This window comes from Bombina bombina, chromosome 5 (assembly GCF_027579735.1).
Source record: "Bombina bombina isolate aBomBom1 chromosome 5, aBomBom1.pri, whole genome shotgun sequence".
NCBI lineage: Eukaryota > Metazoa > Chordata > Amphibia > Anura > Bombinatoridae > Bombina > Bombina bombina.
Window position 1 is genome coordinate 864,411,297 of NC_069503.1, and position 15,163 is coordinate 864,426,459.

General features: G+C 36.7%; 1 protein-coding gene across 1 annotated transcript in view; it reads left to right on the forward strand.

The window, feature by feature from the left end:
- DSG2 (desmoglein 2) overlaps window positions 1-13,130 on the forward strand; it is a 78,753-nt gene extending 65,623 nt beyond the window's left edge. Inside the window, exons 14-15 of the mRNA XM_053714998.1 lie at window positions 7,456-7,808; window positions 8,918-13,130. Coding sequence (XP_053570973.1) covers window positions 7,456-7,808; window positions 8,918-10,006 — 1,442 coding nt within the window. The 3' untranslated portion in view covers window positions 10,007-13,130. The remainder of the gene's footprint in view (window positions 1-7,455; window positions 7,809-8,917) is intronic.
- The last annotated feature ends 2,033 nt before the right edge of the window (window positions 13,131-15,163 follow it).

Genomic DNA, 15,163 nt, shown 5'->3' on the forward strand with positions numbered 1-15,163 from the left:
CTGGAGTAATTATGCCAGTTCCAGTCCTGGAACAGGGGCTGGGGTTTTACTCAAATCTCTTCATTGTACCAAAGAAGGAGAATTCCTTCAGGCCAGTTCTGGATTTAAAAATATTGAATCGTTATGTAGGGATACCAACATTCAAAATGGTAACTATAAGGACTATTCTGCCTTTTATTCAGCAAGGGCATTATATGTCCACAATAGATTTACAAGATGCATATCTGCATATTCCGATGCATCCAGATCACTATCGGTTTCTGAGATTCTCTTTCCTAGACAAGCATTACCAGTTTGTGGCTTTGCCGTTTGGCCTAGCAACAGCTCCAAGGATTTTTACAAAGGTTCTCGGTGCCCTTCTATCTGTAATCAGAGAACAGGGTATTGTGGTATTTCCTTATTTGGACGATATCTTGGTACTTGCTCAGTCTTCACATTTAGCAGAATCTCATACGAATCTTCGAGAACATGGTTGGAGGATCAATTTACCAAAGAGTCCGTTGATTCCTCAGACAAGGGTAACCTTTTTAGGTTTCCAGATAGATTCAGTGTCCATGACTCTGTCTTTGACAGACAAGAGACGTCTGAAATTGGTTTCAGCTTGTCGAAACCTTCAGTCTCAATCATTCCCTTCGGTAGCCTTATGCATGGAAATTCTAGGTCTTATGACTGCTGCATCGGACGCGATCCCCTTTGCTCGTTTTCACATGCGACCTCTTCAGCTCTGTATGCTGAACCAGTGGTGCAGGGATTATACAAAGATATCTCAATTAATATCTTTAAAACCGATTGTACGACACTCTCTGACGTGGTGGACAGACCACCATTGTTTAGTTCAGGGGGCTTCTTTTGTTCTTCCGACCTGGACTGTGATCTCAACAGATGCACGTCTGACAGGTTGGGGAGCTGTTTGGGGGGTCTCTGACAGCACAAGGGGTTTGGGAATCTCAGGAGGCGAGATTACCAATCAACATTTTGGAACTCCGTGCAATTTTCAGAGCTCTCCAGTCGTGGCCTCTTCTAAAGAGAGAGTCGTTCATTTGTTTTCAGACGGACAATGTCACAACCGTGGCATATGTAAATCATCAAGGAGGGACTCACAGTCCTCTGGCTATGAAAGAAGTATCTCGAATACTGGTATGGGTGGAATCCAGCTCCTGTCTAATTTCTGCGGTTCATATCCCAGGTATAGACAATTGGGAAGCGGATTATCTCAGTCGCCAAACGTTACATCCGGACGAATGGTCTCTTCACCCAGAGGTATTTCTTCAGATTGTTCAAATGTGGGGACTTCCAGAAATAGATCTGATGGCTTCTCATCTAAACAAGAAGCTTCCCAGGTATCTGTCCAGATCCAGGGATCCTCAGGCTGAAACAGTGGATGCATTGTCACTTCATTGGAAGTATCATCCTGCCTATATCTTTCCGCCTCTAGTTCTTCTTCCAAGAGTGATTTCCAAGATTCTAAAGGAGCGTTCGTTTGTTCTGCTGGTGGCTCCAGCATGGCCTCACAGGTTTTGGTATGCGGATCTTGTCCGGATGGCTACTTGCCAACCGTGGACTGTTCCGTTAAGACCAGACCTTCTATCGCAAGGTCCTTTTTTCCATCAGGATCTCAAATCCTTAAATTTGAAGGTATGGAGATTGAACGCTTGATTCTCAGTCATAGAGGTTTCTCTGACTCCGTAATTAATACTATGTTACAGGCTCGTAAATCTGTATCTAGGAAGATATATTATCAAGTCTGGAAGACTTACATTTCTTGGTGTTCTTCTCATCATTTTTCTTGGCATTCTTTTAGAATTCCTAGAATTTTACAGTTTCTTCAGGATGGTTTGGATAAAGGTTTGTCTGCAAGTTCCTTGAAAGGACAAATCTCTGCTTTTTCTGTTCTTTTTCACAGAAAGATTGCTAGTCTTCCTGATATTCATTGTTTTGTACAAGCTTTGGTTCGTATAAAACCTGTTATTAAGTCAATTTCTCCTCCTTGGAGTTTGAATTTGGTTCTGGGGGCTCTTCAAGTTCCTCCGTTTGAACCTATGCATTCGCTGGATATTAAATTACTTTCTTGGAAAGTTTTGTTTCTTTTGGCCATCTCTTCTGCTAGAAGAGTTTCTGAATTATCTGCTCTTTCTTGTGAGTCTCCTTTTCTGATTTTTCATCAGGATAAGGCGGTGTTGTGAACTTCATTTAAATTTTTTCCTAAGGTTGTGAATTCTAACAACATTAGTAGAGAAATTGTTGTTCCTTCATTGTGTCCTAATCCTAAGAATTCTAAGGAAAGATTGTTGCATTCTTTGGATGTAGTTAGAGCTTTGAAATATTATGTTGAAGCTACTAAAGATTTCCGAAAGACTTCTAGTCTATTTGTTATCTTTTCTGGTTCTAGGAAAGGTCAGACGGCTTCTGCCATTTCCTTGGCATCTTGGTTAAAGTCTTTGATTCATCATGCTTATGTTGAGTCGGGTAGAACTCCGCCTCAAAGGATTACAGCTCATTCGACTAGGTCAGTCTCTACTTCCTGGGCATTTAAGAATGAAGCTTCGGTTGATCAGATTTGCAAAGCAGCAACTTGGTCTTCTTTGCATACTTGGTCTTCTTTGCATACTTTTTTTTTTTTTTTTTTCCATAATCATTTTTATTGTATATTTCAACACATTTATACAGTTTCGTATATTTTCAAAGAAACAAGTAAAAGAAATAATTAAACATTTGAAAAACCAGGCTTCCCTAGGGATTCCACAAAATATTATACATGTAAGCATAAAGAAAAGAAAAATAAACTTCAAATATTTTATGAGTTAATCTGATCTCTGTTAGCCTGACTAGTGAGTTTTAATCTATTAACCCTTGATCTTTAAAGTTTTTCTGTTGAAATATTTTTTCTCATCCTTTCTCCTCCTATGTTGTCCCAATTTCAGACAACTATTAACTACACATAGCAAATAATAAAAAAAAAAAAAAAAAAAAAAAAAAATAATAAAAAAATCAATATTTTGGAACTCCGTGCAATTTTCAGAGCTCTTCAGTTATGGCCTCTTCTAAAGAGAGAATCGTTCATTTGTTTTCAGACAGACAATGTCACAACTGTGGCATACATCAATCATCAAGGAGGGACTCACAGTCCTCTGGCTATGAAAGAAGTATCTCGAATACTGGTATGGGCGGAATCCAGCTCCTGTCTAATTTCTGTGGTTCATATCCCAGGTATAGACAATTGGGAAGTGGATTATCTCAGTCGCCAAACGTTGCATCCGGGCGAATGGTCTCTTCACCCAGAGGTATTTGTTCAGATTGTTCAAATGTGGGGACTTCCAGAAATAGATCTGATGGCTTCTCATCTATACAAGAAACTTCCCAGGTATCTGTCCAGATCCAGGGATCCTCAAGCGGAAGCAGTGGATGCATTGTCACTTCCTTGGAAGTATCATCCTGCCTATATCTTTCCGCCTCTAGTTCTTCTTCCAAGAGTAATCTCCAAGATTCTGAAGGAATGCTCGTTTGTTCTGCTGGTGGCTCCAGCATGCCTCACAGGTTTTGGTATGCGGATCTTGTCCGGATGGCCTCTTGCCAACCGTGGACTCTTCCGTTAAGACCAGACCTTCTGTCACAAGGTCCTTTTTTCCATCAGGATCTCAAATCCTTAAATTTAAAGGTATGGAGATTGAACGCTTGATTCTTAGTCAAAGAGGTTTCTCTGACTCTGTGATTAATACTATGTTACAGGCTCGTAAATCTGTATCTAGGAAGATATATTATAGAGTCTGGAAGACTTACATTTCTTGGTGTCTTTCTCATCATTTTTCCTGGCATTCGTTTAGAATTCCGAGAATTTTACAGTTTCTTCAGGATGGTTTGGATAAAGGTTTGTCTGCAAGTTCCTTGAAAGGACAAATCTCTGCTCTTTCTGTTCTTTTTCACAGAAAGATTGCTAATCTTCCTGATATTCATTGTTTTGTACAAGCTTTGGTTCGTATAAAACCTGTCATTAAGTCAATTTCTCCTCCTTGGAGTTTGAATTTGGTTCTGGGGGCTCTTCAAGCTCCTCCGTTTGAACCTATGCATTCATTGGACATTAAATTACTTTCTTGGAAAGTTTTGTTTCTTTTGGCCATCTCTTCTGCTAGAAGAGTTTCTGAATTATCTGCTCTTTCTTGTGAGTCTCCTTTTCTGATTTTTCATCAGGATAAGGTGGTGTTGCGAACTTCTTTTTAAATTTTTACCTAAGGTTGTGAATTCTAACAACATTAGTAGAGAAATTGTGGTTCCTTCATTATGTCCTAATCCTAAGAATTCTAAGGAGAGATCATTGCATTCTTTGGATGTAGTTGGAGCTTTGAAATATTATGTTGAAGCTACTAAGAATTTCCGAAAGACTTCTAGTCTATTTGTTATCTTTTCCGGTTCTAGGAAAGGTCAGAAGGCCTCTGCCATTTCTTTGGCATCTTGGTTGAAATCTTTAATTCATCATGCTTATGTCGAGTCGGGTAAAACTCCGCCTCAAAGGATTACAGCTCATTCTACTAGGTCAGTTTCTACTTCCTGGGCGTTTAAGAATGAAGCTTCGGTTGATCAGATTTGCAAAGCAGCAACTTGGTCTTCTTTGCATACTTTTACTAAATTCTACCATTTTGATGTGTTTTCTTCTTCTGAAGCAGTTTTTGGTAGAAAAGTACTTCAGGCAGCTGTTTCAATTTAATTCTTCTGCTTATTTCAGTTTTTTTCATTATAAGATTTAAACTTTGTCTTGGGTGTGGATTATTTTTCAGCGGAATTGGCTGTCTTTATTTTATCCCTCCCTCTCTAGTGACTCTTGCGTGGAAGATCCACATCTTGGGTATTCATTATCCCATACGTCACTAGCTCATGGACTCTTGCTAATTACATGAAAGAAAACATAATTTATGTAAGAACTTACCTGATAAATTCATTTCTTTCATATTAGCAAGAGTCCATGAGGCCCACCCTTTTTTGTGGTGGTTATGATTTTTTTTGTATAAAGCACAATTATTCCAATTCCTTATTTTTTATGCTTTCGCACTTTTTTCTTATCACCCCACTTCTTGGCTATTCGTTAAACTGATTTGTGGGTGTGGTGAGGGGTGTATTTATAGGCATTTTGAGGTTTGGGAAACTTTGCCCCTCCTGGTAGGAATGTATATCCCATACGTCACTAGCTCATGGACTCTTGCTAATATGAAAGAAATTAATTTATCAGGTAAGTTCTTACATAAATTATGTTTTTTTTCATTATTTAGATAGATGACACAATTTTAAACAACATTCCAATTTACTTCTATTAACTAATTTGCTTAATTATTTAGATTCTTTTGCTGAAGAAATAGCAATGCACATGTGGGAGCCAATCACACGAGGCATCTGTGCAGCCACCAATCGGCAGCATTTAAGAGAATGAAGCAAACTAGATAATAGAAGTATATTGGAAAGTTGTTTAAAATGTCATGCTCTTTCTAAATCATGTATAGTGTTCGAATGTAGATGGCACAGGTCCTCTTTTCTTCTCAATATAGTAAACGCCACAATGGATATTGATCTCAGGCGTCAAAGAATTGATTCCAGATGTCACTGGGGATAAAAACTTCACTGGTGTATGTATAAGCAAACCAAGTGATATAAGTGCAGTATACTCACTCTGATAAATATCAGAAGTCGGCCTTAAAGTTGGATCCCTCCAGTCCACAGTAGCTTTCCTCCAGTCCACAGTAGTATTCAAGCTGGGGATTTAAAGGGTGCTCCTATTTTAAATTTGTAGCAACTCAGAGAAAAAAGTAGCATATACTTCAAAGTCCAGCGATTTCACAAAAAAACAGCAAGAATGGTTTTAGATAAAAGGAACAAACATTTATTAATACAGCTCTACGCGTTTCAACTATTATATCATCTTTTTCAAGAGCAGAATTTAAAAGAGGTAAAAAGTTGCTTTTTAAATTCTGCCCTTAAAAAAGACAATGTAATCATTGAAACGCGTAGAGCTGTATTGGTAAATGTTTGTTCCTCTTATCGAAAACCATTTTTGCTATTTTTGTGAAATCGCTGGACATTGGACTCCAAGGAAGTGAGTATATGCTACTTTTTTCTCTGAGTAGCTACAAATTTAATATTGGAGCACCCTTTAAATTTAAGTTGAATACTACTGTGGACTGGAGGAAAGCTACTGTGGACTGGAGGGATCCAACTTTAAGGCCGACTTCTGATATTTATCAGAGTGAGTATACTGCACTTATATCACTTGGTTTGCTTTTACATACACCAGTGAAGTTTCATCCCCAGTGACATCTGGAATCAATTCTTTGACGCCTGAGATTGATATCCATTGTGGTATTTACTATATTGAGAAGAAAAGAGGACCTGCGCTATCTACATTTGAACACTATACATATTTAACAGTCCCCTGGGAGAGACTGTAAGAAGGCAGCGGTCCACCATAGAGGGGAGTATTGTTTTGTTCCCATTGTATACAGTTATATTGTAATAACATCTCAAATAGTATGTATTTGTTTTTTTTCGAAATCATGAAAGAAAAAAGTTGGGTTTCATGTCCCTTTAAGTAGATGAAAACGTGTAAAATCCTATTTATGCAATATTCATATTAAATAAAGTGTTATACTTATATACTGTAAATATTACACATTCCAATGTTCTGCACATAGCAAAATATGTTCTAAGTATTTATAAATAGATATTCTTTTATATATCTGTATATATCTATACCTATATATAATCATGTGATATATATATATATATATATATATATATATATATATATATGTATAGATATATATTATACCAAAATACCATCATATATATATGGAAATATGTATTCATGAATAAATAGAACATACTGTATTCTGCTATGTGAAGAACATTGTCGGGTTAGCGCATTTTAAAATATGCAATCCGGTTTGCGCTCGAGTAGGGTTTATTTCACTTTTTGCTCCCTTGACTTCTATGATGGAATACGTTAACGCACGAGCGATTTCCTAACTTCGACTTTTTCCACGCATCGGTAACCGCTACCCGACACACGCAAAAAGCTTACTTCTAGTTGAGTTAGCATGCGAGCGGGAGTGTTAATACTGCTTCACTTGTAATCTGGCCCTATATGAGGATATTAATTTTGAGTCTAATGCCCTTTAAATATAAAAGTGGTAAGAGGTGAGAAAAAAGTACATAAAAGGACAGAACAAAATATCATATATATTTTGTTCATTTGGTGTAAATTTATCAATAGAATTGGATAAGGCCACATTTTACAGACTGGAGACCACCAAAAGAGGTTCTGAATGCTTTAAACAAATGTATTGCTGTAACTAATAGAAAATGTAAAACATATATTATTTTACTGTAGTTATACATTATATGCTACATAAGTCTAAAATTATCACATTTATTTTTGTAAATAAAGACTTCTATCTTCTTACTTTGATTAGGCAGCTGCTCCACAGCCGATTGTAATTTCTGGCTTTTCAGGACGAGGTGCTGGTGCTGGTGCAGCAGGAAAAGGAGATTCTCTGGGTTTCCAAGGAAATGGAGGCTATGAGTATAACGCGAATCAAACGTACAATGCCAATAGTATGTATGAGAGACGATTTGAAGGGTCTAGAGAACTTCTCACAGCTGGAGAGATTGCAAGAAGAGGAGCCGCTGGAAATACTATTAAATCTCTAGGTGTTTTAGGTGCTGGAAGTGGCTCAGGAGCTGGTGCTCATGGAAATTTTAGAGGCGGAGATGCTGGTGGGTCAATGGCAGCTCTAAATGAAGACTTCATAAGAGGTTACTTTCAAGATGTGAGTATTTTGGTGGTTCAAGAAAACCTAACAACAGTCTTGCAAACCTTTATTGTTTAGAAGACACAGCCTGCTGACCAGGTGGGGTCATAGGACCCAAACAGCATTTGACATGGATAGCATTCCAGCTTATAGTGTTAAATAGAAATTACTCTAATTTGGGGTCAATCCACTAGGTATCAGCATGTTCTTGTGTGGAGTTTCAATCTACTACATTTTAATGTTTTAGTTTGCAGAATTTAGACTATAATGGAAAGAGAGTTGGTAGGCTTAATTTCATTCTTTGACCCAGGCAGGACAGTGTTTTGAGTTTGCCCTGTCACAGCACACCATCTTATTTAACTGTACTCATACTCTTAGGCCAAAAATATTTTCAAATTTATTTTGCTTCTTTTAACTTTTAAAACCAAGGCTAGAGCAGACACATAGGTAAAACGGACCTATCATTACTGTGCTATTTGTTAAAGCCCTTCAGTTGCCCATAAATCTTATAAGGTGATATTTAATTTAAATCTATTATTATTATTACAGTATCAAACACTACACAGCAGTGTGTTTGTAAGTTGAATGTCTAAGGGCCTGATAATCTAAAGCTCTCTGGTCTGGAAATATTATCTAAAAAGTCTTATCAGTACTGAAAGGTCCCTTAAATAATTTTATAATTAAAAATTTTGCTTAAAAACCTACTAAAGGCAATGAATATATATATATATATATATATATATATATATATATATATATATATATATATATATATATATATATATATATATATATATATATAAAATCTACTACTGAGCAGCTGATTATGTCACCTGTGCTCTACTTTAGATATTCTGAAAAGCAGCCCTGTTATGTGTCCTGAGGACAGGAACTGGGAAAGCATTATTATATAGAGTGAAACACATTAGACCAGTTTAAATTGAGCCAATCTATATATTTTGCATATAAAATCATTGTTTTAATTGATTCCACTAAGCATTGACTTTTAAGCCTTTCTTGCTCTTTCAGTGTGTTTCTTTATTTTTTAGAACATGCGCTGTATCAAGAGCAGCTCTCTGTTTCGAAACAATGTTTTTAAAAGAATATTTACGTTCTGTGTTTTTCAGAAAGCCTTTGCATATGCAGATGAGGATGATGCTGAACCCGCAAAAGATTGCATTCTACTCTATTCCCAAGAAGAATACGGTTCATGTTCAGGATCAGTCGGCTGCTGTAGCTTTATTGAAAGTGACATTGAAGAAAATTTCCTGGATGATTTAGGACTAAAGTTCAAAGCCTTGGCAGAAGTTTGTATGGGTTGTGAAATAAGCACTGGTGTTCAAGTAGACAGTTATAGGTCATATGAGGCGAAAAGCAAAATTCCCAGTAGAGAGATGATAGAAACTGAGGCAAGAAGGGTTGCTGAGGCTGAACAATTCTACACTTCTGAAACAAACGTCAACACGATAGTACCCGAACAAAGTGATATGACTATTGAAAACTCCTACTCTTCTGCTGAAACCAAATTCCACACAGTAGAACCTGAGGTCACATTTCAAGAAACTGTAGTTTCTGAAGAATCATTTGCACCTGTTAGGTTTGTGAATGAACCAATGCTACGTGGTGGTGTCCTAGTGACTGAAAAATCATACACCACCGGCCCTATGCTGCGTCTTGAGCCAGTGCGTTCACAAAATGTTTTGGTAACAGAGAGAGTTATTCGTCCTGCATCTAGTCTGCATAACCTGATTGATGTAGCTGATGGGCAGAATGTTCTAGTTACAGAGCATGTGATCCAGTCTGATGCTGGGATGCCAAACTTTGTGAGTGCTGGTGATTTTTCTGACAACCAATATATGGTTGTTAGAGAGAGGGTTCTTGCACCCAACTCTAACCTCCAGGCATCTTTGAGTATCCCTGACTTGTCTGTAGGACAAAATGTGCTAGTGACAGAGAGGCATTACACCCCTATATCTACAATACAAAGTAAGGTAGTAATTCCAACAGATCTTTCTAGCGGGGAAAGCACAGTGAAAGAGAGCATAGCAGTCAAAGAAGGGGAAATACAAGGTCGATTTGTAAATACACCTCCACTTATTAATCAAGGAGCTTACTTAGTGGAAGAGCTGCCATCTTCTAGTAACAGTATCAGCAGTATAGGCAAATCTACTAGCAGGGTCACAAAATACAGTAATGTACAGTATACACGTTCATAAATTCTTGATTACACTTACAGATTACACTTTTATATTAACTTTTAGTTCATTTATCTTGTTTGTGCATTAAACACTAGTTTGATATATAAACAATCTTTCAGCTGACAAAAGAAATGTAAAAAAGAATTAATGTTTTTATTAAGAACTAAAAATGTATATTCTGCAACAGGTTGTATTAAAATAAATGTATGTAAATTAGTTAAAAAACATTTTGCAGAAAATTGAAGAAATCTGGTTAAGGAAATGAAAATGTTGAATGTTGTAGTATTTTTCAACATGATGTTCAACCATGTAAAGTTTGACAATACAATAACATTTAATAACAATTTCAAATAAGCAGAATATTTTTTTCTGGCAAACTTATTTTTTCTCCCATTTCCTGATCCCCTGTATCATGTGACAGAGATCAGCCAATCACAGACTATTATATATATATACACCCTTTGAACTTGGGTACATGCTCAGTAGTAGTTGGTGTCTCAGAAAGTGTGTGTATAAAAAGACTGTTCAAAATTTGATAATGGAAATAAATTGGAAAGTGTCTTAAAACTGCATGCTCTTTCTAAATCATAAAAGTTTTTTTTTAACTTTAGCATCCCTTTAACAACACATAACTACTTTTCATTTTTAAAAAATGTAGCTTTGAAATTTTTGTTTCACGGGATCCATATATCAAAGCTAATAAAGCGACATAAAAGTGCAAAAAGAAAATGTTCGTTGTTAGAGCATTTTATTATTGCTCTATAGTTTCCATATAGCTTTGTTTAACCCCTACAAATAGATTAAATACATGGTTAATGTCAGTTCCGGTGCATAAATGTACTCTTGGGCAGAGGCGTAACTAGAAACCACAGGGCCCAGGTGCAAAAATCTAAGAAGCCCCCGCCGCCCCGCTCCAAAAAAAGGTGAATTTGATACATATCATTTTTTTTTTTTTTTACATTTAACCCAGAAAAAAAAATGTGAATCCGATTACATGTCTGCAATAGGAGGTACCCTGTGCCCACAGTCTGAGAGATGGTCTGACCCCCTATTACTGTATATAGTGCACTGTTTAACCCACCAGTACTGTATATAGTGAGTTAGTGACACAGTCTGTAATCTGCCGGTGAGATGGCTGGCCCAGTACTTTATAAAGTGACCACAGTAGTCTGTGACATGGTCCAGCCTCCCCGTACTGTATATAGTGAGTTAGTGACACAGTCTGTAATCTGCCGGTGAGATGGTTGGTCTGACCCTACCCGTCCCAGTACTTTATAAAGTGACCACAGTAGTCTGTGACATGGTCCAGCCTCCCCTTACTGTATATAGTGGTACTGTATAGTGCCACTGTTTACCCCCCATGATGTAGTAACAAGGTCTGTAATTTGCTGGTTCCACAAACATATACACACACACACACATCCAGCATAAATACACACACAGTCACACACATATATGCATAAATACACACACAGTCACATATATATACACACACACACATGCATAAATACACACACATACACACACACATAAACATCAATGGGTAAAACAGAGACTAACCCCTGTAGTCAGAGACACTAGTGAAGCATCATGTCACACTCACATAATATCAGTGCAGGCAGTGGCAGGTCAACGTTTTTTGCGACTTCTGCACCCCCTGCAGTTCCGCCCCTGCTCTTGGGTGCTAATCACATCTGGTGAACTGATGGCAAATGACAAATATGTGTAGCCACCAATAACCAACTCCCAGAAGCACATGTAAATAAGCTTTTCATCAAAAATACCAAGAGAACAAAGGGAATTTTATAATAGTAGTTAATTTAAATAGACACTAAAGTCAAAATTAAACTTTCATGTAGTTTTAAAAGACTTTCCAAATTACTTGCATTCTCAATGTGTGCTCTGTCTTTTTATATGCACAAATCCTGAGGCACCAGCTCCTACTAAGCATGTGCAAGATGTTTCAGTGTATACGTATGAGTCAGTGATTGGCTGATGGCTGTCACATGATACAGATGGACAGCAAATTGAGGTTAGTTTTGAACTTTGTCAGAAAATAATCTACAGCTCATTTAAAATTCAGACTAACTGCTATTGTGTTGTCTATTATGCATTTCTTGATTAAGCAATTCTACTGTATTTAATGGTCCCACTAATTTACAGATGGTTGTAAAATCACTTGGCACATAATACTTTTACATATTCTTAATCTTTTTTTTTTTTTTATACAGCTTATTTATCTGTATTTTAGAATATTGTGTAGTAGAATAATATCTTTATTTAAATACCATTTTGCAGTAAAAAAAAAAGTGATATATTTTTACATCTTAGAGAGAAGCATTTTATTATGTTATTGACGCCATCTTATGAACCAGCATTCAGCTTCAAACCTTACCCCAACTCTCTCACAGTCTCCCAAGGTTTGTTTTCCCATAAGGTGAATTATCAACATTTCTGCTCATGAGAAGCACAAAAATCATTTGCAATAGAAACATAGAATTTGACGATAGATAAGAACCAAAAAGGCCCATCAAGTCTACCCATATTACATGATACCTTTTTCCTAGGATAGCCTTATGCATGTCCCAGGCATTTTTTAATTCATTCACAGTCTTTGGGGCATATTTATCAAACTCCGAATGGAGCTTGATGCCCCGTGTTTCTGATGAGTCTGCAGGCTCGCCAGAAACAGCAGTTATGAAGCAGCGGTCACATTAATAATGGGACGTTAAGTCTGGGGTCTTGAATATAAAGCACCATGTCGTCTGCAAAAAGAGACAAGTGGAGTACTTTGTCTCCTATTTTGAGACCTTTGGTGGTGTGTCGAATTTTCGCTGCAAGGGGCTCTAATGCGAGGTCAAAGAGGAGAGGCGAAAGCGGGCATCCCTGTCTTGTTCCTCTACCCAGGGCAAATGGCTGGGATGGTATCCCATTTACCAGTATCGCTGCCTGTGGGCTGGAATATATTGCTTTTAACGCTCTTAAAAAATCCCCTGTTATCCCGAATTGGTCTAGGGACGATTCTGCAATATAATGCAGCTTCCAATTGTTATTCAATATCCATTTACACAAATTCTAAAAAAACAGCGCTAACTGTACCCCAGATGACTATACAAACAATAAATATAGATATAAACTGCCACTATCTTCAGCCTATTTTTCTTGTTCGTAGGGTGTCTACTATATACACCTCTTAAACAATTTTTTTAATAAATAATCTTTACTGTATGATAGATATTAATGCATGTAATTGGTCCACAATTTGTGAGATAGATACCCCCACATTAGAATATATGTGTATATATTATCGGGTTTTCTTATACTGATCTATGTTACCTTGATGTCTCAGGGAGTATGGTAGATAAATCTCGAATCTCCGGAAACTTCTTTTGTTTCTCTTTGTTCAATTCTCCTCTGTATTTCTTGCAAGTGTGGCGCTGCTGCTCGATTCACTGAACACTAAGGAGTGTATCAGACTGGGGAAAACTGCAAACACAAAAGAAGAGAGAGCGCAGCCACGACTCACGGTAAAAGTTTTTAATACATCCTTAATGCGCAACTAAACATATTGCACTTACAAACGTTAAAATAAAAATAGGCGTCTCTTGGTTCACATTAGTTGTAGGTTACTGCGGTGAAGCTGTTCAATCCTGTCCCGCTGTGTAACTTCAATCCTTGAACCACCCCAAGTCACGCTCCTCTCGATTTCTTACTCTTTGTAGCGGTGCTTTAACCGACTGTCCTTTTTGTGCCGTCTACGCGTTTCTTCCGTCTTCTGCGGACTTTATCAAGACTCCTTGGCAATTGAACTTACACAGCGGGACAGGATTGAACAGCTTCACCGCAGTAACCTACAACTAATGTGAACCAAGAGACGCCTATTTTTATTTTAACGTTTGTAAGTGCAATATGTTTAGTTGCGCATTAAGGATGTATTAAAAACTTTTACCGTGAGTCGTGGCTGCGCTCTCTCTTCTTTTGTGTTTGCAATATCCATTTAAATACTGTTTTAAATGCCGTATTCTTTAGATATTTATTTTTTCTGATAATAGCTAATGCATTTACAGCAAATATCTATGTGGTAATGAGCAAATCACAAAAAATACATTCTTTTAGCAAAGGAAAAATAACTTATATTGTTCATGTAGGTTCAGACAATCAAACATATGGCATAAAACAAACCCCGTCAACATTACATTCCCCTTTATATTAACACATTGGCTGATGAAGCAGGCTGCAGTGCATTGTTGTTCAGCCCTTTATAGCTAAAGGTTTAAGGAACAGAAGTTAATAAGATGAAAGTATATTTACAATAAATGTAAAATTAGTCATAACTGAGCAGCATTTTTCTAAAATCTTATGGTGGCATATTTGGGACATGGGGTAATATATTGCTGTTTAGCCTGTCCTGAGAATTTTATAGAATTATATGATTTATAAATCTGTATATAAAATTAGAGAATATTTTTGTTCTTTGGTTGTTTACTTTATATATTGTTTAGATGTACATGATGCACAAATTAACAGATAAGTTACCGTGGACATGCAACATGCTAACCTTGTTCAAAATTGTGCTTCAAAAGCTTTGTAACTTACTGCATTTTTCATTACTCTGTTCTGGGTTAGGTAACCAAAATCTATTTTCCAGAAGGGAAAATGTCCAGACTTATTTGGATCTACTATTTTATGTATATATTTATGTATATATCAGTGTGCTCTATTAATTGATAAATACAATTTAATTTTGTTACCATAGAGCAAATGCCAGTATAATTAGATATTCATGTATAGATTTTTTTTTTTATAGTACTTTTTAATTCACCTAAGTTTGTTTTTTTAGAAGGTAAGCTGTAAATAAGCCTTAATACACACATCTATAGATGGAGTCCCATAGTTATATTAAGAAAACAATATTTTTAATTAAGAAAAAAGCAAATCAAGATAATAACTGTTAAACTGCAGTCTTACTAAAACTTTTCCTATGGAAATCCTTAAAGACGGTACTACATACAGATCAAGATGGGCTTACTGGAAGCTTTGGAAATTTTAGCTTTAAAGCTAAATTGAACTATATTGGGGTAGAGGGGCAAAAGTAGTAGAATGTAATCGCCAAAATGTTTTATTTTGTGTAAGTTAGGACATCTTGATCTTGGAAATGCATGAATATTTTGCGTT